This window comes from Pangasianodon hypophthalmus, chromosome 8, assembly GCF_027358585.1.
Source record: "Pangasianodon hypophthalmus isolate fPanHyp1 chromosome 8, fPanHyp1.pri, whole genome shotgun sequence".
NCBI classification, from domain to species: Eukaryota; Metazoa; Chordata; class Actinopteri; order Siluriformes; family Pangasiidae; genus Pangasianodon; species Pangasianodon hypophthalmus.
In genome coordinates this window covers 13,185,661-13,213,141 of record NC_069717.1, presented here as the reverse complement: position 1 = coordinate 13,213,141, position 27,481 = coordinate 13,185,661, and the positions used below count along the sequence as shown (strand labels likewise).

The following is a 27,481-nucleotide window of genomic DNA, read 5'->3' as shown; positions in this document are numbered from 1 at the left end:
TGTTTTGACTTCTTTTTTTTTAAGACTGAATAACTTAATGACTGAATGAAGACTTAGTTGCTTCTGTGGCACTTTGGCAAGATAAATAATCTATTTAAGCAAAAGATTTCCTTAGTGCCTGGATTAAGAAGATGCTGTATAAGGTATAGGTCAAAAGTTTACATATACCTACATCTCATTTCTCACATCTCCATACATCTCAAGGTACCATACATTTCTTTTGACAAATCAGTTAGGGCCTCTACTTTGGTCACATCAGAGGTCATTTTAAAACAATTGATTAGAGACAGATTTATTTCAGCATTCATTTTCACTGTATCAGAATTCCAGTGGGTCAAATGTTTACATACACCAAGTTGACTGTGTCGTTAAACAGTATGGAAAATTCCATAAATTAATATAATCACTTTTAGAGGCTTCTGATTGACCAATTGTCATAATTAGGACTTAATTGGCTTTGTTTACAGGCTTACTTTTAGAGGCAGTGCCTTTTTGCCCTTGATACCATGGGAAAATCCAAGCAACTCAGCCAAGACCTTAGAAAAAATTTGTGGACCTCCACAAGTCCTCCAGGACTCGTGGCCTGACAAGCTGTTGCGCAAGAAAGAAGCCCCTACTTTAAGACCGGCATTAAAAAAATGTCAGGCTGAAGTGTTCAGGTGATTACTAGCCTTTTGGAGGAGTGTTCTGTAGTCAGATGAAATAAAAATTTAACTATCTGGCCATAATGATCAGTGCTATATATGGAAGAAAAAGCATGAGGCTTTTAATTCTAAGAACACCAGCCCAGCTGTGAAACATTGGTGTCGCAGCATTATGTTCTGTGGGTGTTTTGCTGGAAAAAGTACTGGTGCACTTCAGAAAATAGATGGCATCATGAGGGAAGAGAATTATCTAGAAATACTGAAGCAAAACCTCAAGACACCAGCCAGTAATTTAAAACTTGACCCCAGCTGGGTCTTCCAGCAGAACAATGATCTTAAGCATACCTCCAACACTGTAACAAAATGGCTTAAAGACAACAAAATTTGTCTGAAAAATCTGAATTGAAAACGTTTGTCAAAGCTACCCCAAGCCTTCATGTTCAAGCAATTAAAACGCAATGCCACTTAATACTGTATAAGAGTAAAAAAAATCTGATATAGTAAATAAAAGCTGAAATAAATCTGTCTCTTAACTATTATTTTGAAATTAACTTATATGGAAATTAAGGAACTACCTCAACATAGGAAATGTATGGTAACATGAATTGTATGAAGTTGTGAAAAATTGAGTCTGTATGTCTTTAGCCTAGGTTTAGATAAACGTTTGGCCTCATCTGCATGTTTTGGCATTTTAAAATTTGTGGAGAGACTGCAGAGCTATTGCATTTTTACAAAATACATTATGTAAATCCAAGGCAGGTTTTTAGGTGCTACTTTATTAGAAAAGTATAAACTTGTTGACATTTTTTATGAATAGTCATTTTGTTATAAAAACATTACAATCTTTTGCACATGAGTACTTACACGGCTGGAACACACAACCCTGTTGTCTGATAAGCAAACACACAACATCAGCTGCCACACTAATACTCAGTTGATCTTTGAAATACACATAATAGCTCAAAATGGCACGGGAAAAGAATAAAAAAAATAACGAAACACATCAAAACCCACAGAGATACTGCTGAGCAAAATTTTCACCAGAGAAAAATCATTCCAAAAGAACAAATGAAAAGAAACACATATGTTCAAATACACCTAGGGCAACTTCACCTTGATCCTCCTGTTCTTTTCATTTCTTGTAAAATATTTACAACGTTGCTCCAACATATATGACAGTGACTGTGTGCCAGACTCATAGACTGCAGTCTTTCTCCATGGGTTCAAGCCTCTTTTTACACTAATATTAATTCTCACTGGTGAAGGTTAACTCGTTTTTTTTTTTTCTTCAATTCTTGAGGAACGTCACAGATAATGCTGTGTGCATTAAAACCACAACCATAAAAACCACTGTAGCGCACTATACTCACTGGTTACCATCATTTCAATAGCATCAATAGAGTGTTTCTTTACATTATTCCCAATTATTATACAGCAGATTAATGTGCTGAAAGACAGTTGGGTGAAATTCCACCTAAATTCCACCTAGAGCATATGTCCGCCTAAAAGGTGTTTGAGCCAAATGCAGACATCCTGATTGGTGTTCACTTGGAGAAATGAGGAGAATTGTCTATGATTTATTCACTATGACCAGTCACATTCTGCTTCCAGTTGTGTAATGTCAGATGTAGACAAAGTTCACCTTGATTCATCAGTCTTGAAGCAAAACATTGTGCTCTCTCTTTAGCAGAGGAAAAGGCAATTAAATCAAATAAGCAACCGACAACAGCAAGAAATAAACCATTCTCAGACACCAGATAACTTGTTTTTTTTCATCACCTTTTTTCATTTGTATGTTTTTTTTTAATACATGCATCTTTTTTTATCAGGCAAAGTGCATTAACAGTATTAACAACGTAAAACATTATTGTACTGTATTGTACGGCAGTGGTGACTTCATACACAGCCATTTAAGTGTTTATGTTATGAGCTAAAACGAAAAAAGTTAGTACTATGAAAACAAAAAGATTAAAAAACCATTCTGAAGGGCAAGGTCCAATGCCTAAAATGCTCTAAACTCTCTTTGTTTCACTTAGAGGAAAATAGTTCCATGTGCAACTAATTCAATTACCTTTATATATTTTTCACTTTCCCTGAGCTTTTGCTAATTCTTTTTAGGATCTCTTTTTTAATTGCTACTATAATTATCATGTAATTCATTTTAGCTCTCATTTTTCAAATGGACTCAAAACAGTCTATAATGTATTTAAGTGCTGAAAGAGGAAATTTGCATTATATGATTCTGTGCTTTTGAATATGCAGACCAATATGCAGTTGTGTGATTCAGTGATTGGGAATACTGTTTTTATATCTATATTTTATATTTATTTCCCATAGAATTTCCTTACAGAAATAGAGGCTTTATCACTAGAAAAATAGTGCCACATATTTTCCCAAAGCTTGTGGATGTATTAATAAATAATTTAGATAAAGGCCTGTGTTCATTGTCAAGCTACAATACAAGGGATGACAATAGTGGCCTTAGCCAGAATTTCATTAATAGTTATATTTTGCTATTGGTTTGTCACTAAAATAAGGGGCTTTTTTTTCCCACTGCATAATTTTTCTCTGTCAATATACTCTAAAACATTGAGTGTAAATACTCTGTGCCATTTTAGTATTCTTTCTGCTCAGTAGAGTTGTGCTCATTTTGTCCTTTCCTTTGGAATTAACATAAAATTAAACAAAAGAAACCCGCAATTCCGATGGAAACTTAGATGGAAACTAATGCACAAGTGAGTGTACTATCAAAAACAGGATTCTGGAGAATACCTTAAACAGGCTTCCCCTATGTGGTGATTTGTTGGTGATTTGTGAATTCTGATGTCTGCTACTCTCGAAAGATATGTGATTAAGTGAGATAAGTTTTTACCTAAGTCTTTTCCTTGGTGTTATCACTTTTTTTCCCACCACACTTTCAAATCCCAATCCATAGGCAATTAATACTGATACACCATGTTAGACATGAAGTGGTAGTGCAATGAGTGTTTACCAAACTGATGTATGATGCAATAGCATCCCCACTGAAAACCTTTGCACAATATCTTCTGTAAGATAAGCCCCCTCTTCCAGACTGCTTCTCTAAGGCAATGTGTGGGGCTACTTGGGAACCATAGGGCTGAAATGTAAACATGATGTGTGAATGAGTGCAGGAAGAGTTGTTGCCTTATCAAGCCTCTTTCCCACTCAACTATAAGATGGGGGGTCTTTCCATATGAGATTTAAGTTTGAGCCCTTACAGGCCAGTGACATACATTTCCATTCCGTCATTAAAAGTGAAGATGGTGGTGGTACTGGATGTGGTTGAGCCCTGCTTAAGGTCAGGGATGCTCTCGTAGAGATTCTCGCCTGGCAGCAAAAGTGCTTTGGCTGGCAGGTGCTGCATCTTGGGCGTATGCTGGGGAGGGGGAGGTGGTGGAGGTGGTTGGTGCTGTGGCTGCTGTGGCTTTCTCTTCTTGGGCCGGAGAGTGGCACTGGCATTGGGTGGAGGCCTGTCTCGTTTCCATCCTCCACCACCTCCTCCTCCTCCTCCTCCACCAACCTCTGCAGCTTCATAGGACATGTCGCTCTCCTCCGCACCAATGGCTTCGTAGCAGTGCTCTTCCATTGAGCCAGGGGGCATCCTTGAGCCTTTTGCCTCCTGTGGCGCCCATGTCTGTGGCTTCACCACCACATTAAAGCCACCATCACGTTCACCTCGGGCCAAGGTCCGATAGCCACCAATATCCCTAGGACCAGTAGGCGAGCCGGGCATGCCTCTTTTCTTCTTGCCTGGTTTGCAGACTTTAGAATACATATCTGAGATCTGAAGAACAACATAGTATCTATGAGTCGCAAAAGGTGAAGCAATAAATGCCCTTGCCTTTGTTAATCTATACCTCAACCTTTACATGACTACTTATAGTTTAGAAATTAAGTGAAAGCCTTGACACCTTGAAAACCATTTTATAGTGAAGAAGGGATTGAATGCAGAAACACTCACGTACCCCAGCTGCCATGTTTTCTCCCATGTGAGGGCTCAGAGGGCCTATGTGCTTGGGCTGGAACATGATGTCATCATCTTCAGGAGGCTTCCATATGTACTCCTCTCCATTTCCAATAAACACTGCCTCCTGATCAGACAATACAGAGAGTGAGCTGTCTTATCATATACAGACCGTTTCTGATTATTGATGGCTAAAATTAAACCTGAATCAATGTAGTGATGAAATTTATAAGGCTATGATCTGTGTCTTCGAAGTGAAGTGACTTGTGGCCAAGTATGGTGACCCACACTCAGAATTTGTGCTCTGCATTTAACCCATCCAAGTGCACACACAGTAGTGAACACACACCCGGAGCAGTGGGCAGTCTTTTTTTTTTTGCTGCGGCACCCGGGGAGCAGTTGGGGGTTCGGTGCCTTGCTCAAGGGTCTCACCTCAGTCGTGGTATTGAGGGTGGAAGAGAGTGCTGGTCATTCACTCCCCCCACCTACAATCCCTGCTGGACCTGAGACTCGAACCCACGACCTTCAGGTTCACCTTCGGGTTACAAGTCTAACTCTCTATCCATTAGGCCACGACTGTCTTTGTCATCATATACCCATATGAAGACAACAGTAACCAATTACAACAGTGAAGCAGTACTGAATTACCATGTTTAATGCATCATCTGTGAACGTACCAGCTATAGTACATAGGATATATTTGCTACCAATAAAAACATGATTATTAAGTCAGGGAAGGGAAAAAGTCTCTATAATATGATGTTTCTGAACTGCCGCGAGTTGCCCTGACTATCCTGTATTAAAGGATAGTGGGTCAGAATTGGCGTTGCCCACCCACCATGTCGGGAGACTCATTCATGGGTCTTAGTCTCATGAAATGGAAAAAATTCATTGGAAAAATGGAAAATGTGTGTATGTATGTGTGTGTATATATATAAATATGTCAGAGAAGTTCCACCAAGAAAAAGGTTAGAAGAAGAGACTTCTCAGAGTCACATCAGCAGTGTAAAAAAAACCCAACAACATGCAAGCATCTGGCAAAAGCCACTGTTAAGCAAACCACCAGTGACAGTTTCTTCACAACTGAGCCTATGTAAATATGTAATTAAAGCTTAATATTTAATGGTTTAATTTACATTCAACTGGAGCAGATTAACCAGCAAAATGATTATTGTTAAACTTTTCTGAGATTTAGAGAGCTTGTTTGAAACATGTCCTCTAACGGAGTGTTAAGGTCAGTGCAATCCATCTGGCTTTCCCCCTGCTGACTGACTAGCTCATCTATAACCACTCAGTGGATCTAATGACATGAAGCTTAATGAGTTTTCCCAACCTGGCAGTGGTGAGGGAACAATAGCCCATACTTCACAGTTTTATTCATATTCTCATGAGCGCAAAATAGAAAAGCGAGTACCGCAACGTACTAGAATAGTTTATTTTTCATTCTATTTATGTATAATGTTTATTTTTTTATAACATTACTGTACAGTAAAAGTTCAGTCAGGTATTTTATTTTAGATTTTATTAGATTTATGGGTATTATGCTCCTGTCAGAGAAGCAATGTAAAGCCCTCAAATGTGAAAAGCTGGCTAAGAAGCTGCAATGTATAAGCTCTACTTCTGAATATTTATGGCAAGATTACAGGCATTTGTTTATGAGAAAATATATCTTGTAGCAATAGGAAGTCACTAGATGTCTATGACCTGAATTTGAATGACGGGAATACAGGCATTGCATATGGGTTTCTGTGTATTGCGTCATCTGTATGGCATAGGGCTTCTGGGTATGCCTCAGCAGGAATGCCAAATGGACAAGAACCAGTGTCAGGAGTATTCACAGAAGTGTGTAATTAACAGGGATGGAAAGTAACAAAACTACATGTACTCTTGTTACAGTACTTGAGTACAAGGTTCAATGTAATGGTACTTTTTTTAGTATAATTAAATCATAGTGCTTTTACCTGGGTTTTTTAATAATAAAATATTCAACTTCACTGCATTCATTTTAATCACTGTTACAGAGTATACACCTTATACAACCACAATAAAATTATAAGCCACAATAAAATTATAATATTTAAACCTAGTAGGCTAGGTAAAAAAATACTTAGGAAAAACTGCAAATTCTTAAAGCCTTAAGTATCTACTTTCATATAAGCCTTTATCCACGACTGTGGAGTGTGACATATCAAATAACAGAAAACAGACGGAAATTCCATTTTTTGGCCTCTGATAAAATGAGTTTAAAAATGTATGTCTATATTTTCAATAATTCAACCCAATAATTCGACCCAATCAAAATAAAGCAGTTTCCTGCTGAATGTCTGCACTTCAGGTGCTAAAGGCTTAGTCAGCAGCAGCAATGTCTGAGACAGTGGTGACAGATGAGCGTTCCTAGTCCAATTTTTCAGGCATGTTCAGTTTTAAATGCTTCAAAGGAAACAGTGTGGTAATGATTTTTAAAGTAGATCCGTGAGCCATCTGTGAGCCAACCAGTGGAGATACTGGCATTTCACAACTCAATATCTAACCTGCAGAAACATACAGGTAAGCCATTAGCTAGCAAACTACTGAAACCCCAAGCGCATTTGGATAAGTTAGCCAGGCAACTAATGTTGCATTTGTTTATATACTGTTGATAATTAAGGTGGTGTTATGGCTACTATAAACATGAAAAATAAAACAGAATAGAAAATAAAACATTTTCAGATTAGCTATGTCAGCTGTAGATACAGTACGTGAAGAAATAATTTGTAAAGTAATTACTTAAGTAGTAACCAGATGACTTATTTATGATTACTTAAGTAATTTACTTTTACTCATCAATTATTACTACTTTCAGTCAGTGTCTTTGTGTCTTTGTGTCTTTCAGTGTGTACTTTCAGTGGTGTCTTTCCACCACTAGTAATTAGAGAGCATGTGCAACACATTTTCTTTTCCTTCTTGTGCCACCTCTGATGAACAGATACTGCAGTTTCATGCATACAAAATGTGTGTAAGCCAACTAGTAATTTGACTATTAATTACTAATTAAGCTAATTATTGGCACAGAGACACAGTGCCAATAAGTAACTAATAATGCAAAAACAAACATTATGGTCAATATTGGCTTATCTCCCTCAGCATAAAAGCCCCACCTACCTTTGGAAAGAAAGGAAGATTGAAAGCCTCCACATTCTTGCGTGGCAACTTTTGACTGTGCGGATGTGGTGGGGGCGGAGCTGGATGACTGGGCGGAGCATGCCGAATCTCTCCACTACTGTGCCGCTGTGCCTGGCCGAGCCCCTCCTCCGTCTCAGTGCCATTATCCCTCTTCTGGGCAGCTTTGTCAACCTTGCGAACTTTTCTGATACACGCATACTCAGCTGTTTCCGGAGGCTGCGGGGGCGGGTTCATTACCTGAGGGAGGGTCTCAGGCTCAGGAATCCCGCCATCCAGGCTGTCCCCATCCGGATCAGGTGGGGCTGGGGTATTGGCGGGAACAGCTGGGGGGGCGGGGGTGTCTGTCTCTCCAGCCCGCCCCCTGAGCGCGGCCTCAGGACAGCGAGTGGGGGACGAGCGACGCCCCACCTCAGCGTATGTGTGCTCTCCATCCTCCCCTGACGGCACCTGGGGCACCTGGCGGCCTTGTGAGGTTCGCAGGTCAGAATTGGAGCGACGGCTTGGCAGCAGGAGCAGGTCCATACTGGCTGGACGGTTCTTCTTGGAGGATTCTGAAGATTTAACATCAATTTTAGCTCCATGGAGTATGGAATATGTGGTATATCAAAAAAGGAACAGAACATTGTGGGCTAAACTGCAGAGGCAAAGGCGGCACAGACGGCGCCAACCCTCACAAAGTGAAAATAACATCTACGGGTGGCTCTACTACAGAAGAACAGAGAAAAGAATTGTATCCCGAAATGAAACTTATACCATCCCGCATGCTCCGACTCTACATCCGAATTTGAGGCGGCTCTGCGGCCTCGGTAACGCTATCAAGCAGTGTGAGAAGCGAATGTACATACTTTTGCCATTGCAGTTGAGTCTGTTCATCTCATGGAGCTTGGTGTCTGACTTACTGATGGAGCGCAGCTTTGACTGCCGCAATATGTTCTAAAAAAAAAACAGAGACCATTGTAACCATATAGCCTAATATGAGTTGTACATCATTATAAAAGAAGAGTAAAAAGTAGAAAATAGATCAATGTAAGACTTCTATTATAAATACCACAGTAAATTTGTATAAATATATTTGCACTGTAAATATTTGCAAAAAGCATCATTTGTGTGTGGAGCTTAAATGTGGCACTTGACAGGTGAGAACACTGTTTTTTTTTTCATCTACATGGTCAATAAGATAAGCATCATGCTTGACTGTAGCCTTAACACAGGGCCATATTCAGAGTTGAGTTATGTGGGGATACTGTGAAATTAATATAGAAATTGCACATATTGGTGTTTAGACCTAATTATTTCTGGACTCCAGGACTGCTAGACAGTTGGACACAAAGAGCAGAGGTTGTCCAGAACAGCAGCATGTCTCAGTTATGTACTAGTACTAGTCTGTCCTTGAGAATAAGTCACATTTTTGTGCTGTATTAATTCCATTATCTGCTACTCACTATGTGTCGCAACAATTCCGCATGTAAGTACACAGAAAAATGATGGAATGGCATTTAAAAAATAAAATATTAATGAATTAATTAGTTTATTCATTCATTCATCTTCAGTAACCGCTTTATCATGGTCGGAGTTGTGGATGATCTGGAGCCTACTGAAGGAACGTAAGGCAGAAATACAGCCTGGAACGGACTCCAGTCATTCGCAGGGCACCATGAACACAAATATTCACACACCTAGATGCAATTTATAATAGTCAATCCACATATCAGCATTATTTGGGAGGTGGGAGGAAAATAAATTAATTGAGCTGAGAATCAGACTGTGGGCCCTGGAGCTGTGAGCCTGCAACACTACCCATAGGACAATTCATTACTATGAGTGTGAATATATTTTTAATATATTACGCTGCTATTAGATTTGCTTTTATGCTAAGTCATACTGCAACTACAAGCAAAAAAAATGATCAGCTTAATCAGTCCTTATTTAACAATCTTTTTAAGACAACAGCTTGTTTTAAAAGGAGTGAACTAGATGCAGTTGAGAATCTCCTTGTCCATCACCTCTACACAAGAAGAATCTGGCAAACTCAGAGACATAACCTGCATTTCAATTACCTGAATGGCTTACCCCAAAAATCACAAACTGAATAATGAAATTATCTATAAATAAGTTGCCTATTTATATCGCCAAGATTGAAAGCAGCCATCAGTGTCCAGATCCCAATCTTCTCACCTGTCAATGCAGTCTAAAAGCAGACATAACAAGGAAATAGTTTTATTGCAACTGGGAAAATTAAAGAGATGGTCACCATGTCCATGAGTCTGTGCTTTCTCTCTTCACCAGTACCATTGTGACTCTTCCCCTTCCTGTTAAACACAAAATAAGCACAAAATACACTTATTATCCGTCAGTCTCTATCAATAATAGATGGTTGGTTCATGATTAGGATGAGAACCCTTCACCCCCTTCGGCCCCAATTACACCTGGTCATTTCATGCATCTTGTACCTGCACTGTATCCTATTATGACATGGATTTATGTAATTACGGTTCAATTTCCGGTTATGTTGTGCAAAATAAACAAGTAATGGAAGGGATTTTGGTTAAGTTTGGATTGGAGAGATGGATGCATCTGGCTAAAATAAACCTCGGGTCACCTGAAATATTCTGAGTGAATTAAATCTGTTTTAAATGTGTCTTGGGTGCAATTACATCTGCATTTTTTGTATATACTACAATCCTAATATCCAAGACACATGAAACAACCAAGGATAACCAATGTTTGAATCTTGAAACAAGAAAAGGATTCAGGCCAACACAAAACTGACTGTAAATTTTACAGTAATTTACTGGCAACAGGTTTTAAGCCAGTTTTTTAAACATTTTGCAATAAACAACTGTAAACACATTTACAGTAAAGTACTGCAATATCTTACATAGTATAAAGTAACACATAATCCAGTATATTTGCTCATTTGGTTGGCGCTTTCTCTTAAAAAAAAAAAAAATCAAGTCATGCTCAAGGTGCTCAAGGGTCCAGCCATAGCAATCTGGCAGTGCTGGGAATACACAACCTTCTGCACTGCAACTCAAGGCCTTAACAACTGAGTCACCACAACTTGCTCAACTAGTTTGCATTTACTGAATTAACCTGCACTAAAAGATTGCATCGAATCAATGAAAGCTACTCAGGCTAGTTGTGGTGGCTCAGTGGTTAAGGCTTTGAGTTACAGAAAGTCTTGTGTTCAAATCCCATTGCCTCTAAACTGCTATGGTTAGATCCTTAAGTAAGACCCTTAACATCAGATCAGTTTTAGCCTGTATCAACTGTACAGCACTTCTTTAAAAAGCATCAGCCGAATGAGCAAATGCACTGGATTATGTTATTCCATACTATGTAGGATATAACAGTAGTTGGCTGTAAATTTTTACAGTACTTTACTGGCAATCCTGTTGCCAGTAATTTACGATAAAACTTACGGTCATTTTCTTACACTGAAGTCTTCAGCTAAATCACAGAGCATATTTCAATCAGCTGCAATAAAGCCTTACATCATTTATCATGATTATTTTACAGTACATACAGTATCAAAGCTCCCTTTAGACTCAGACCCTAACACTAACTACACATCCAGTGCCTCTTGGTCAAAGCTCTGGAGCTTCACTTTCTTGGCCAAAGCTGCTTTTTCACAACTCTTTTTTTTTTGTTTTGTTTTGCAAAGTATCTTTGAGCAGAAATATGTTTACTCTCACTGGAAGAACAACTGTCAACTGTCTGAAGTCCCTCTGAATTCTTCTCTACCATTAGATAAGACTCTGGTAAGCAAGGCTAAAGCTCCAGATTCCGAAGAGTAGACATGAAAAGAGTCCTCGTCAAGCAGACAGAGAAACACATCTATAATTCATTAGATAGACTGGAGCTTAGTGCTGTATTCAATCACAGTCCATTTTGGATGTGCCATATCCAAATGGCCTCTGCTTAAACATATCAAATGGCCCGTGCTTCATATTTACAGTAGGTTCAGAAACTATTCAGACCCTTTCACTTTTTGCATGTTATTGTATTATAAATTTAATTTAAAAGAATTTAATTGAGCTTGAGAAGATCTTACCTAAGAATAATCAAAGCTGTAAGTGCTGCCCAACATTTCTACAAAGTACTGAATAAAGGGTTTGAATACTCATCTAAATTAGGCATTTCAGTTTTCGATTTTTAACAAAGTTGCAAAAATTTCTAAAACGTGATTGATCGTCAAAAAGGCAGTTGTTATCCATTTTAAATTTAATCTATAGCACAAGAAAGTGTGCAAAAAATGAAGGGGTCTGAATACTTTCCAAACCCACTGTATATGTGAATATGTGTGTGTGTTCATTATTACAGTTACAGTTTCCATCTGTTGCTCACCTGTGGCAGCCCACACACAGCACGACAATCAGGATGGTGACGACGAAGGCCGAGGCAGCTGCGATGGCCCCGAGCAGCAACACTTTGCCGTAGGGGGGAGCAGTGAAGTTCACCCCGTCCTGCATCGAGGCCATGTGAGAGTGCTCACACACGCTCGCTCGTACACTCCCACTCTCTGCCACAGGCACGCACACAGGCAAAAACTGGCTATACGCTTCACAGGATCTGAGGAAAAACGGAGATGAAGGCAAGGGGTAAGCTCTTCTTTTGTGCACATTTGTTCCATTTAGATCAAACAGCAACATCCATCTGAATCCTTGCATCCTCCTTCCATAAACCTTGTGAGACAGGAGAGGAATCCCAGCTCCAAATATCTCCCTTTGTCTCACACTTACTGTCATTTTCTCCCTATTGGCTGCCAGTCAGCCCCTGGCTGACACTATTATCCTCAGCTCCACAGTTCAAGGGGGTGATTTTTACACTTTGTACACTCCTTATGAAGAACTCTGCGCTATACCCTGCCTATGCTAATTCTAGTGCCTACACTACTGGAAACATTCAAGCTATGGAACAGCAATGTACAGTCCTTTGCCATATGTTGTCATCTGTTATTATTATTATTTTTTAGAATTATACAAAATTACATCTTCTATCACTAATAGAATACAATACATCCATAGTTTTTTTTTGTTTTTTTTGTTTTTTGCTGAAAGCAGTGTTATTGAGCCACTTTACAATAACACCTACTTTAACTATATTACTCTACTTTAGCTTTAATTCTGTAAAACAGTGTTCGGTACCATGTGTGGAATAGTATCATTCAAATTACATGTTGTTACTAATATTAAAATGTGATTAAAACACATTTTCAATTACATGCTCTGTCCCTACGGCTTAATTTATCTTGAACACAATTTCGTAGCCAGATCTTGATTTTTTAAATTTTCTCTGTCAAGTTGGCATCAGAGTACCATCTAATTCTTTTCTATTATTATAGTTTAACCCAGTAAATAAACACATTTTTCTCTAATGAGCAAAATTTACGTGGCAGTTAACAATCGCTGACTGAGACATAATTTGTGAAAATCAGCAAGATCAGAGGATTCATAGCTGTAAACACACAGCGGCAAAAACACTTGAATATTCACAAAAGGTCGGAAGGGGAGGAGTCAAGGGAGTCTAACTTCAGCAGCTGTCTAGTGGTTGTCAGTCTGCACAATTTATTACATCTAATAATTTAATGGATTTAATGAAGATTATATTACATATGAGTTACAACTGAATTAAATTATAGTACCAGAGTTCAGTTCTGATTGCTGTTCACATAATCCAAAGGTGTCTGAGCTTGACTTCTGTTCATTCCACTCTAATTTAACCCCTGATAGCGATAATGACTAACAAATAGAGGGTCACATTAATGTCAAGTTAATAATTAATACATGACAACAGGCACTGTGTTAGCATACATTACAATGGAAAGGAAATGAGTTACAATGAAATTAAATGGCATTAAAACTAATCAACAGAATGCAATATTGAATTAGTTTCTGATAAATTCTTAAATAAAAACTGCTTCATAGCAGACTTTTCTGGACCTTGCAACATACCTTGGGTGTTACTCATGCATCCACTGCTATCTTCATAACACTTGTGTCAGTTCAACATACACACAATAAACCCCATAATACATGATAAAACATGAAGTACTCAACTACTTCACCCACTTCACCCACTTGTTCCCTTCCTCCACTTTCCCTATTGCAAACACTACAATGCCTGGGTATCCATGACCCAGACATATAACTTCATCTCTCAATCTATGCCTTGTCTCATCAACCCATCACCACTATTTACTCCACCACAACACCATCCCCCCCTGCCACAAGAGCCACCTTCTCAGTAGGGGACATCGCAGAGTGATGAACTAGCTTTTCTTACAGCACTCCTATTTTCCTTCTAGCCCATAGTGTCTCGCCGTGCCTTTACACACCAGCTGGAGATCTCAGTGAATGGACCTGAATAAGATTATAGTTCTGAATGGGACATTTGGCTCATATTTCTATGTACAGGCTGTTTATTCATGATTATGTGCCTCAACATTACCCAAGTACCAGTAATAGCAATATGAGTGTTAGAAAATATCACACGGCAGCTCTTGACTGCAAATAACATGAAGTGTGTGTGTAGGAGGGAGGGGGGTGCTTGCTTTGTGTGTCTGTCTGCTTGTTTGTTTATTCATCACAGTTTAATTTGGCAGTGTGGAGATGCTGAAATCAAAATGAGCATGTTTTAATCATCTGGCTCGTTTTCTGTAGTGTCAAAGTGAGCCATGAGTCATGATAAAGTCTAAAAATGTTTTCGTGCATAGGCAGGTCTTCTTGCTGTGAAGAGATGTCAAAAAACATGGCTGGGGAAAAAAACTTTTTTGTGTCTCCTTGTTCTCAGGGGGAACAATACTCTTGTTAGTTTGATGGGTTTTTCACAGACAAGTAAACACACAGGACGTTCTGTCTCAAATGCCGCAGACGCCTTCTGAACCTATGATGAACTCCAAAAGATGACTACATAAGATTTGCCTCCATGATACAACAAATCACATTACCGAATGATCCAAAGCAGATCTCTTGAATCTTATTGTAGAAACTAGTTTCCCTGTTACATCCACTAAATGATTACAAGGAACACAGGGAGATTTCAATATAGCATTCTCTATCCGCTAAGCAGTCTTCCATTTTCCCAACACCCTATAGGCCTATACAGCATAGGTCAATGACAGATACAGCTTTAAATGCTCGACTGTAGAACAGCAATCTGGTAATACAGTCTCATTTCTTTAACCAAATTGACAACGTGAATGTGTTTTAGAAGAAGCCAGATAGTATTCCACGTTGCAATATTACCTCATTAAACCTTACAATTATTTAAAATTAAGCAATCCTGGGCCTGCTGCTGTAAATATTACCCATGTCTTCTCTCACAAATACAAAACTCTTCTACATTCTGTCAAAATGAAGCACTCGCTCTCCTCATTCGACCCTTCCTTTAATTCTCTGCTTATATTTAGTCACTACAGGGATAGCAGCTGTTCTGAACAGCGATCGCAGTCTTTTACCACAGCTGCTTATCTCTCTTACTTACTCGCTGGGCTAGACAGGGTGAACACAGGTCTCCTACATTTAATTATGCAACTCCGGGACAGTGTACAATTTTTGTTTTTCTGCATTTCCACAGTGCACTGCAAAAAACAGACTGAGCTTCTCTTTATGGTTTACGTTACAGGCAGTAATAGTATTCCTAACATTACATAAAACAGTACATAAAGCTATAAAACAGATTATGCATATTATTATTAATAGACATTGTAAAATTGGGACCTGATTTGACCTATTAGGAGGACTCTAATTTTCTTTTCAAACTACTGTTATACTATTACTACTATTGAGCAGAAATAGTAATAGAATAGTAATAGAGCAGAAATAGTAATAGAATAGGCAGGAAAATGTAATAGTATTAGCACGTTTTATATAATACACAATGCTGAATAATCTGTGTTTAATTACTAGTCCTGCGAGACAGACTTGTACCTGATACTTCTCATCACTCAATTCTAGTACCTATGTCTTGTTTGGGAAAAGCCTATTTGTTTCTGTATGAAAGCACATATACACACATGTGTGGAGAGCCAATCAGATTGTAACCTGTAAGATTACAGTATATATGCAAACCACAGTTATAGCATCTGAGGCTGAGACTAGGTAAATACTAATATCCATTCTTATTTACTTGTTATCAATAACATTATAGTGCCACCATCTATTGCGCTGTATTTTTTGGCACTAGATATTACTTACAAATTAGTGCCAGAGAGCTTACCATAGCTTATCATCAGCATTATCATATACCTTGCATGTGCGCACACAAAATAGAAGAAGCTTCATCAGTAGCCACACTGGCTGTGAACAGACCATTAATTTTACCAGATGGAGTGCCAAGCGCTTCTGTGATTTTTTTTTTTTTTTGTAGATGGGAATCCAATTTCAAGACCAGCCATGAGGTGCCCCATCACCAGGCAAGTCTAGCACTCACCAAACTGCAAAATAATGTTAGTCTAATATGTTGCTGTGATAATGTTATCTGATAACTGGCATAGGTGTCTTTTGAGTTACAAGATGTGTTGCAGGAGAAGTATGTTGTGTTGGGACAAGTAAGCAGCTTTTTAATGGGAAATGATAAACTGAAATGTTACACTGGTCCATTTAAAGTAGTCAGCAGAATTATTGATGCCACCTATAGATTAGTACTGTTGCTGTCACTATCATCCAGTTCCCAGAACCCCCAGTCGACAACCATGCCCAGTTCTCCGGTTTCCTCTAACTACAATCATTCTAGCTCACTGGCATTGGATTGTTGTCACCTGCTACTCATTACACCCTATAAGTGTACATACACCCACATTTCCTCCATTCTTTGCTAAGTCTTATTTGTGCTTCACTGCCAGCATCACTAAGCCTCTGTTATTTGCTATCTGGTCTGTATCCTCGTGAGTCCTTCCATTATTATTATGTTTTTTGATCTCCTGTTTCGCCCTTGTCTGCTTAGTTGTTTGCTATTTTGCTTGTTTGATGCTTTTCAATTTTTTGCCTTTTTGGACTTTGTCTGATGATTTTGGGGTGTTTGTCTAAAGTTATTTTTGTCATTTCAACCTGGGTTCTTCTCCAATAATACAGTCAAAGCCTGATAATTGGCCAGGTTCTCTGAGATGCTCAAGTGTGGCAGGGCATTCTGAACAGTTCACCTGCCTTAATAAATACACACTAATTCAGAGAGGAAGACTTTCAATTTTGTGAGAGCCAATCTCATTCTACTGCTCTTGATCCAATGATGTTGACAAGCTACTAGTTTGAAACAAGCAGAAGGATATTTTGACTTTTTTTCTGCAAAAAAAAACCTTCGGAACTTATTCTAGGAGTGGTAAAGGTACTGCTGTACACTCTTCAAAACGTGCAGGGCAGACAGTAGTTGCCTAAAAGTTCCTCAAACAGATGTGTGCTCTCAGTGGTGACAGTCAGCCAACTAGTGTCTGCTCTACAGCCCTACTGATTCTTATAATCCCTCACTCTAACACTTTTGCTCAGGCAGACAGAAAAGTGAAACTCTACCTCTCATCCCCCTTAACCAATTCTTCTTTTTCCTTTGCCTGTCCTCCTCCCTTGCCATCTGTAACCCCCTCTCTCCTCCATTGTCTCTCTTTTTCCCCTAAAAGGAGTGTCACCTTGCCACTGCAGTGCAACATTCAGGGTAATCAGCTTGTCTTTCAGCACCTGCCAATCTCAGGCAGAGCGCAACAGAACTCTGGTACACCTAACACACAAACACACACATCTGCACTAACAGGGCCTCTTAGGGCCCCTTATAAAGCTCTAATCCTCACCCTCATACAGGAGAACAGCATTCAAATATGCCTTAAGACATCACTCTTAGCCAGACCTCAGCATAGACTGGCATGGCCTCTAAAGAGAGAGTAAGAATATAAATGAAGTATGGTGGCTCAAGTCACAATATTATCTTCAGTTGGCAGATGGGACCTTTTTTATTTCTACTATACATATCTAAGACCTCACAGTAGTACTGTATTTCTTGATGGCCTAATTAACCAGCAAATAGCCATTTTTTCCCTACAGCTTAATTGCATAGTCACAGCCAGGGGTGATCTAGAATCATGTGCCTGCTGTGTTGTCTCTACTTTTAGGTTTCATTTGCAGTCCAGAAAAAGAATTGTCTAATGCATTAAACCAAGACAGGGCATTTACATGTTTAAAATATGAACAATTATTTAAGCAAGATCAACTGTTCTGCTCATCTTTAATTCATGTGATGACACAACAACAGATTATAACTCATGCACTGAAAACAGCTGATTCATATCCTGTAAGGAAGCTTGAGTGCCTTTTATGTAAAAGAATGCTCAGTGAATGAAAAAATTCACATACCAATGAAAATACTACAATATATATATTATTATAGAATTACACATGCATGCAAAACTGCACTTATGGCTGTAATATCGAGCAAATCATAATGTAGTAATTATATATTATGCAGTATATTTATATATTTTCAGAATTATATATTTTCATAAAGGAAAAGGAAAAGACTTCCATGCCTTTTAGAAAGGCACCTTTATAATATATGAAATAAAATGATTGTTTAAAGGGTTCAAGAACACTTTCCACAGCTTCCCCATTCTGAGGTCTTTGCTGTTGTTTGGTGATGTATAGAAGTGATGAATATAATCAGCTTTAAGGTTGGGGGGGGGGTTGGTGCTGGGATGATACAAAAAAAATTCTATGGTAGGGTTGCTCCAATATTATGGTTTCATAGTTAGTCACAGTGTAAGATTGGACGGTTACCGCGCCATTGACTTTATCAAAAAAGCAATTAAAATGTATTTCCGCCTCATCCTTTTTTTTGTCTGGCTGCAACTCCCCAAAAACTTTGCAATTCCTCCCTCTGGACTCCCCCTAAATCATAATACAGCAACATTTATTCCTCTTTGCAGGGGACACAGACTGTACTGAAAATCCTTTGCCTGTGTAATCCGCTACTGTTGTAAACATATTACATTGTGCTGCCACTCCTACTAGTATTCAGTACTTCATCAACACATTATCACACTATGAAAATTTCAAACCGAAACACCCCACTACATGATAACCATACCATCCAAAATTAATAAACAAATAAATAAACTCAGCCAGCTCAACTTTCCCCCAACTACATAACTATTGATTGATTTGTCTAAAGTTATCTAGCTTTGATTAGGAATTCAGCAGTATATAGCTTTAGCCCTGTAGACGGTTGATTATGTGAAGCCCTAGGTTGTTAAAAGAAGTAAGTTGCTTTAATAAGAATTATGGTAAAGCTTGGGCACAAGAGTGACAGCCAATTTCATTTAAAACATTAATATGAACAGCCATATATATAAGAAACCTAGTCGCCTCTTCAGGCTAAGATTCATGTGTCAAAAGCGCCGCCCTCTTTGTGGGGTGCAACTTTCCAGATTGTCCCCATTGAGTTGAACTGAATTCAGAGCATCCACAAAAACTTTTGTGAAAATTCCAGCACACTGTGAAGCACTTGGATATAAGATTCACTGGCACCTCAAAGCAAGAGACAGGGGCTGGCCAGATTTTACTGTTTATTATTGTTTAATAATGTTTAGCTTCTCTTTAACTTGGCCTCAGTTCGAACCTAATGTTCTTACCCATTTTTATCAAAAGGTTAACAATTTTTCAAGAATGCTACTCAAGCATTTTGAAATAAACCTAAACTCTTCAAGCATAGGTTAGCTAGCTATCTAGCAAAGGCAACAATATCACAGGCTCAGTAAGTGGACTGGCTAAACTAGCTAATAATAATGGGCCATATGTGAAAATAATTATGACTATAACGTCTTGTTAAAAAATCACAATGAATGATTACATTATGACCTGTTTAAATGCAAACAGTGGGTAAAAAAAGAATATGAAACGACAATTGTAAAATGATTGCTTTGCCTCCTTGACTTTTTTCCCTGCCTAAATTTTCTATGCTTAGAAATTTTTTCCTCAATGCCAGAGTTAAGAAATAATAAACAGCAGCAGGAAAATACTTCTCTTCAAAATACTGTATGTCCAGTTTTTGGAAACCTAAATTCTGTGACTTAGTTGAATAACAGAAAAGAAACCGACATAGAAAACATATGAAAACATATCAATGCAGCCATTTGAAGTACCAACCAATCTACTGCATATTCAAAGAGGATGACATGAAATGCCATACTGCATCCACAGCACAAGTTGGTAACACTACATTAAAGATATAATAGTATCACTTATGGGATGCGTGCACCTAGAAATAGGTGTTTCTAAGGCGTGCACCTAGAAATTTTTGGGATATTGTCAATACTGGCACGGCATAAAAAAAACTGTGGAAGAATATTTGCTTAAAATGTTACACTGTCATACTGGTATATTGTCACATCATTAATACACTCTCTAGAAAACACCATTAAAGCTTCCAAGCAGAAATAATAATGTCACTAGCACATGAATCAAGTTCCTTTATTGTTAATGTACCAGAGCAGAAATCAGATCACGTAACAACTGCAAACTTTCATCACAGAGTCAGATGGGCTCCCATTTCTGCTGCCAATTACTACCCTAGAGAGAGAAATAGAGAAAGAGAGAGGGAGCAATGGAGGAATGGCATGTTTTAATTACTGTGAAGGCCTAGATTTCAGAAAAAGAAAGAAACTGGCATGTCATACCCCCAAGCCCAGTGACAAGACTTTGTCGCCACACTGTTTCTCTCTTCCCTCTCTTTTCTCCTTGTTCTATGGAGGCCAATTTCATGTGGAAGAAAAAACTAAATAAATAACTAAAGAGCAATATAGGCAAAATGTGACAGCAGCGACCCCATCCTTCAATACATCTTTACAGCTACAATTTCCAAAGAATCTCTGAGAGAAAGGAGATGATAAAACTTCAACATCCTTTATATGTCTGCTACTTTCCATGGGGCAATGGTTAAATTATAACGTCTTTATATCCTTTCCAGGGTGCACTTTTTTAAACAAGCCTGAGACAGCAGCAACAAGTCTAACGTACAAGTCTAACATTCTGTAGCAGAGTTCCTGGCCTTTGTCGTTGTCAGCCATGTCTAATCTTGTCATGCTTGTGCTGCCTCGGCTGCATACAGTTACAAGTTGTTCCAATCTATGTCTCGTACCATGGCAAATTGCAATCAGTGAACACTCATCAAGCAGATTTGACAGATCATTCAGCATGTTAGACTTGTTGCTTTTATCTCAGGCAAGTAGCTACCAGCACAGATTTTGTATGCTCAGTTATATATACGAAGTGGTTCCCTGACTTACAGTTGACCTTAAAATGAAATGAAGTCACATCACAGTAATGTTAATCTTATGAGAAATCAAAGCATAGTAATTTCTCTTTTTTAAGTAAAAAAAGTGGTTGATGGATGATGTTTCTGTAGCTAAGGCTCTCTAGCTAACTCACTTACTACTACTGAGTTTGTGCTTTTATATGTATTATCCCTTTATTGACCAACCTAATAAATTATATTCTGAACCAATATTCACAAGGACATAAATTGACTTCATGACTACATATTAGTGACCAATGGATGAATTAGTATTTAGAATTGCAATGTTCCATATTATACTGGAAATTCAAACAAAAACAGCACGTCTGTGACCCAAATAGCTTACAAGCTATAAGCCTGCAAATACCGAAAAGCATTGTTTATGTTCCGCCACAATTGTGTCTTCTCAAAATATCCTAATGTCAGTGCTTTCAACTAAAATCTATTTTTAAAAATCAAAAACTCTGGTTAAAATTCAGAAGTACCTATAGTTTACAAGGTATTTTTGTCATTGCACACAAGCTGAGTGAGAAACAGTCAACAGTTGGCAACCCCTTTCATAACATGGTACTATACCTACATTTTAGCTACATTTTTCTAGCAAATGTTTCCAAATCAGTGCTTAAAACTGAGGTACACTGCATGGCAGTGAGTTCATGTTTGAAACTGTCAGCCTAGTAGCTACGACGGCCAATGCTGCAGCCTATATCTAGCTAAAGATAGTTTGTTAGCAGTAGGTAGCATAACTAGCTAGTTTAGTATACGTTTGTCAGTTGACATTAGCTACGTTCATACAGGCAGTGTTTGGGATTAAAAAACATATTTACTAATGAAAGTGCTTCTGAAATAGTGTTGTAATGCTACATTATAGCAGGCACAAATGAGTGGAACAGTCTACCTGGGCAGGTAAACAGAATCGGTTTCCTTCTTATGATAGTCCTGTGTATTCCTAAATATTATTTTTTTTATTCTACACCATTTGGCATTTTCATCATATCTGCTTTTATCCTCTAAAAACACTTTGGTTCGTAAAATGTCCTATTCAGTTTGTTAAATCCTTCCTCGGCTCGACCTTTTGTAATACTAACAGGTAGAAAATACTTCAGTAATTAATTTTTTAAAAAATCCTTACTGTTTACTCCTTACATTATTTAGACCCTAAAAGGCCCTAACTCATTAAAATGTTTCAATATGATGCAGTAAGCAAATACTCATATAAAAAGAGGGGTCTTCTTTGTCTCCCTAGAAGGCATTAACTCCATCAAATTTGAAAAGGCATGCTGAGGTAAATTTCACTAATTTGCTAACATTAAGGGGTCATTTGCCTATAGTTAACTAAGCCTGCTTTCTTTGCTAATGTCAGGTTAGAAGAGCATCAATTCCAGTAGCTATAGTAAGTGGCTAGGGTGCAAGTCAAACTCTAGTTGATGGTAAATACTTTTTATCCAAGTATATTTTATTTCTGATTAATTCATTGGCAAGCTGTGTAGTATTAGTCATGCATATGACCAGCAAACTTACAGAGACTGAATGAGGTTTTCAGACAAAAGTAATAAAAGTTATTTTTCACATGAAATACCCATTTCCGTCTTTTAACGGAATAAGATTTTGACACATTATCTATACTTTCATTTAAGCATAATTTCTCGGTAATTTATCCACCCTGTTCCTCGCTCTCTGACTCAAAAAGAAGTAAAACATATTTTATATATCTTATCGCTGACACATGGTTAATGCAATATTGCATCCTAAGCCAAATAACTTTATCAAATAAGGCATTTAACTGCCAAAAATGTTGCTGTTAATATTTAGCAGAAAACCTTATGCATAAGATGAGTAGGGTTTTATGAGCAGTGTGTCTCATTTAAAAGAAACCTATGTCACTGCTTAAAATATACTGTACGCAAGGCAGACTGGGGAAGACCTGTCAGCTCAATTCTGGCAAACAGCCAGAAACAGCAATAACTCAGTTTTAGGCCAAAATTAGGTTTTCCTGCTTACAAAATACTTTGACTTCTCTATTTTAAGAATTTATAAATATCTTTCACTAACGTAATGTGGAAATGTTTTTATTTCATTTATAATCTTGCCTGTGCTATCTGAAAAGATCATGTTGAAGTCAGTTTAACAAGCGCAGTGGTAAAAACTGCCTAAAAAGATCTAAAACCTTGCTAGCTAAGTGTGCTTTTGTGAATGTAAGCCTTTTATCAGTTGGACATAAGCCTATTCAATTTAGTTCATCATCAGATGCCACCTGTCAAATTGTCCGCAATGCACCTGCGCCATCCCACTGTAACCAAGAAGGCACTTACACACTCTGTACAGAAGACAGAGGACAAATGATCTAATAAAAATATGGGAAATACAGGCAAGAGAACTCACTGAATTAATTATTTTAGTACAGATATAAGAGCAACCACAGAACAGTCTAAATACTACAATACTGCTACTTCAGGTGATAAGATAGAAACTGATGTGGACATATTTCAGGTCATGAAAGCCTGTAGTCTTCAGAACTTCATATAGTAGATAATGTTAGTATTTGACCATTGGAATCGCTTTCCCAGGCCGCCACCCATGTATTTGCTGTACGATGCACACTATGTCTGCTGAGGACATGTTTAAGCAGGCCTACAAGTCTACTTCTATTGGATGGACTATAAAATCATAAGTGATTCCCCTCTTCTTTGCCCTTAACACTGACCCCAACCCATGACAGTCAGGAAGCACTGACATCCCTGTAATGGCTGTCTGCCATTTTAATAATATTTAAAAATAAAATCTTATAAACTCCATTAAAGTACTCTTGTGCCAAAAAATAGCCAAAATAAAAACATAATGAAAGAGTACTCACATAGAATGTCACATCAAACAGCCAAGCGGGACTGAGCGTGTAACCATGGCTGCAAAACCATCTTTAAAAATCCCTAGAAAGGAAGATGCAAGACATCAAATAATTATTGTTGTCTTATTATATACAAACACATACACACAGGTGGATTGCATTTTTCTTATTTCTGAGCACCATTCATCAGTCAGACACCATGTTTGCTTATCTGCTCCATATTAAATAAAGGGAGGCCTCATGGAAAGTTCCATTAGAACACAGCTTCACTAGTGGATTGAACACACTGCTTATCACCCAGCTACAGGTAATAAATGAGCTCTTGCTGGTGAGGCAAAAAAAAAAAAAGTTACTCATACTTATGCATATAGTGGCAGTGGCAAGGATATTTAGCAATTTACTTAAAATGTAATGAAGGGAGGATACTTTCTTCCATATTTTGCTTCCAGGGAAGTCTAAAGATAAAACACATTTGCCTGCATCTGATGATCCTTTCGGATACTCTCTTAGGATGTGTATCTGCTTGGCTGCTTTCATATGTGCAATCTAAATGTCATTCAAATAGCCAGCTGCTTTAGTCAAGTCTGTCAGGCCTAAGAGCTTCCTGACTGTAATTATAGTGTTTCAGTAAATTCAAGGGCACAGTTCAGGAATCTATTCATGAATTTATGTCTGAGGAATGTCAAAGTCTCCATAAATAAGCAGACAGAAGAAAAGGTGCTGATTCCCACTGGGAGGCAGTAGAACAAAGCATGAGAATGAGTAATCAGATCCCAGCTATGGTTTTTCCCTCACTCCAGGTTGTATGATTAACATGTATAATTGTTGTCCTCATCTGGGCCTTGGACCAGGGCCTTGGACCCCACTGGGATTTTATGTTGATGGTTTCTGGGGGGTGTATGTGCGTGCTTGCGCAATTAATATTTATTAATTAACACATGTTCCGTGCGGGTCTACCTTCTGCTTTACATAAACAAACATGCATGCTGAATTTTCCTTACTGTCACAGACTGATGAGGATGTAATCCTCAGAGAAATTCCTCTGAGAACACTTCATAGAGGTGTTTTTACAATGATAATAGGAGTTTGAATTAATTTATCAACCAAAGGTAGCCTTGTTTTTAAGAATGCAACATTACTGATCTGACTCTTGATCTTACACCGAAATGTACATAAAACAGACACATGATATCACACAGATATCTCTCTCATCAACAGGCTATTTCCATTTGTATAAATTTTACCTTTGGTAAGAAAAAGCCAATTTCCTCCATTCCTCACCAGTAGAAGCTTATCTGATTGAGCAGCCTGGCCCCAGGGCTTTCTGGCTCCTTCAAAGCACTCTGTCCTCTTCTCTCTTAGCTCTTGTGTGCGCTTAAAATATGCAAAACGGGCTCTGATTTGAGCACTTAAAGACCCACGCCCACATTTTACATCTGTTTGTCTCCATCCTTGGCCTTGCACATGACCCTAGCGTGTCGCTCTGTTGGACTGCGGCGCTTCACTCACCTCCAAACAGGTCAGCTCTGAAACCCTGACTGCTCTGTGTGGTCGGCACGAACCATCATAAAGCATGCATTAATCATTATTGCACGCACACACAATTTTGTCTCCAAATATGTCGTATCTCCCTTGCGCTCTGCAAATAAGCTCAAAGTCAAAATGTCCGCGCGGTGCAGACGCGTCGCCAGCTTTCCCACAAAAACGGAAAGCGGCTTTACTTCGCTTCACAGACTGCAAAATAAAGCCAGTGAATGAATGAACGGATTACAGTGAATACAGAGCTACAACGCTTCCACAGGATGGCACAACGCCCCCGCCTCGTTCGCTTTCACATCAAAGGTCGCCTCGGTAAAATCGGTTAATTGGTCGCAGCATCACAAAGACCGATGCGGATACACACGTGTGTGTGTGTGTGTGTGTGTGTGTGTGTGTGTGTCGCCTTTCCAATCTCAATCCAGTGCATGCCTTTTAATGCACTAACCAATATACTAACTCTAATCAGTACATTACGCACATATTGTATTACAGCTGTTTATTTCACATGTGTGATGTATTAAGCGCAAAAGCATTCGACGTCTGACATGTGCAAGGGGCAATGTGCGCGAGACGAAGGCATCATCCACTAAAACAGACAGATCTATATGATAAAGAGCGGCTTAGCCCTGCTTACTCACTCAGGTTAGGGGTTCCGGGGTCTGCGTTGGCCTCTCTGGCTCTCTGGCTGTCTCTCAGTATGCGGCTGAACTGTTGGGACTCGCGGTCGCAGCCCCGTGCGCATTAATCAGTGCTCCGCGCGCGTTATTACAGAGAGCTGGCGCGCGCCGCGGCGACCGACATCCGCATCATCACCGCCTTCTCTCCGCACCGCCATTATTCTAGCGTCTGGCTTCAGCTCCTCTTTGGCAAGGCAAAGCTCGACTTGTTCTGCAGTTCAGTTCTGGATGGCTGAAGGATAAAAAGCCTTCTCGTCTCTCCGTCTCTCGGTTGTGCGTGTGACAGCAGCGCGGCGCTCGAACGCTCCGTTAAATGCGCCACCTAGTGGCACACAGAAGGAAGGCAGGGATTATACATGGACAGATGTGTATAAAAAAATCCGCTTACAGTATGAGCTGTGTCTTTTCTCTGGGAACATACAAAGTTACCCAGTTGCCTCTATTCCACAGACATCTGCAGTGATCATAATATTTATCTAGATGATGCACCAACTACTACATGTCTGCAGAGATTCTGACATGTCTTGCATGGACAGGTTAAAGCCCAAAAGAACCACACCCATGTCTCTTCCAGCTGCAAGAATGATACCAGTCATTGTTTTTGACATTACCTGTTGTGCTGCATCACATGCTGTGCTTCTGACCGAGCCGCGTAAAGCTTGCCAGTTTGCTGACTCACTGCTGCTCATTTGTGCTGGGGGAACAGCACCTTGCTGTGTGTCCTGTAGGGCATGTTATGGTACACAGGGGGGCAGAGTAGTCTCTGTGAATATGATGGTGACCGTGCATCATGCCAGCAAGGTGAAGGACCTTAAGCCTGTATAAAAAAAAGATACTCAGCCAGCAGCTGTGTGAAGGTGTGTGTGTGTGTATGTTTGTGTGTGTGTGTGTGTGTGTGTGTGTGTGTGTGTGTGCATGTATTTATGAATTCCAAACCTAAGAAAGAAACTGCACACCTTCTGAATAGTTGCTATCCTATTAAAAATAAGTGTTGCAAATGAAATGAAACAAGTACAGGAACAGGTAACAGGAACAGGTAAGTGTACAAGCAGTCCACAGTGAAACTGGACTGGTTTGAACAATACCGTACAGAAAACCCTTTTTGCATTATTTCAAATACCCCAGACATTGTTATGTAAATGACTTTAATATCAGTACCCCAATGTCCCCCTCCTCTTTCCTATACTCATATATTTTGCTGTATTATTTTACATTAAACTTAGCATTTATGCATCTTTTTGCACTACATTGTATGTGTGATATCAAAATATGTTTTCAACAAATATGTATTACACAACTTATACAAATTAAACCTAATAAAATCTTTCAGGCACGTTACATTTCATTACATTACATT

The 27,481-nt window shown here is 38.8% G+C and overlaps 1 protein-coding gene across 2 annotated transcripts; it reads right to left on the bottom strand.

Moving 5' to 3' along the window:
- Positions 1-1,400: 1,400 nt before the first annotated feature.
- Positions 1,401-26,433, bottom strand: si:dkey-70p6.1 (uncharacterized protein LOC570575 homolog). Of its 2 annotated transcripts, none has more exons than XM_026912780.3 (8): positions 26,086-26,433; positions 23,918-23,990; positions 12,139-12,363; positions 10,043-10,100; positions 8,637-8,724; positions 7,771-8,342; positions 4,631-4,756; positions 1,401-4,449 (listed from the first exon to the last, which is right to left on the bottom strand). In XM_026912780.3, the coding sequence occupies exons 3-8, from the start codon at positions 12,270-12,272 to the stop codon at positions 3,880-3,882; spliced, it is 1,548 nt and encodes a 515-aa protein (XP_026768581.3). In that variant the 5' UTR covers positions 12,273-12,363; positions 23,918-23,990; positions 26,086-26,433; the 3' UTR covers positions 1,401-3,879. The 2 variants fall into 2 exon arrangements, with proteins under 2 accessions (XP_026768581.3, XP_026768590.3); XM_026912789.3 differs by having other exon boundaries at positions 8,691-8,724.
- Positions 26,434-27,481: the final 1,048 nt, after the last annotated feature.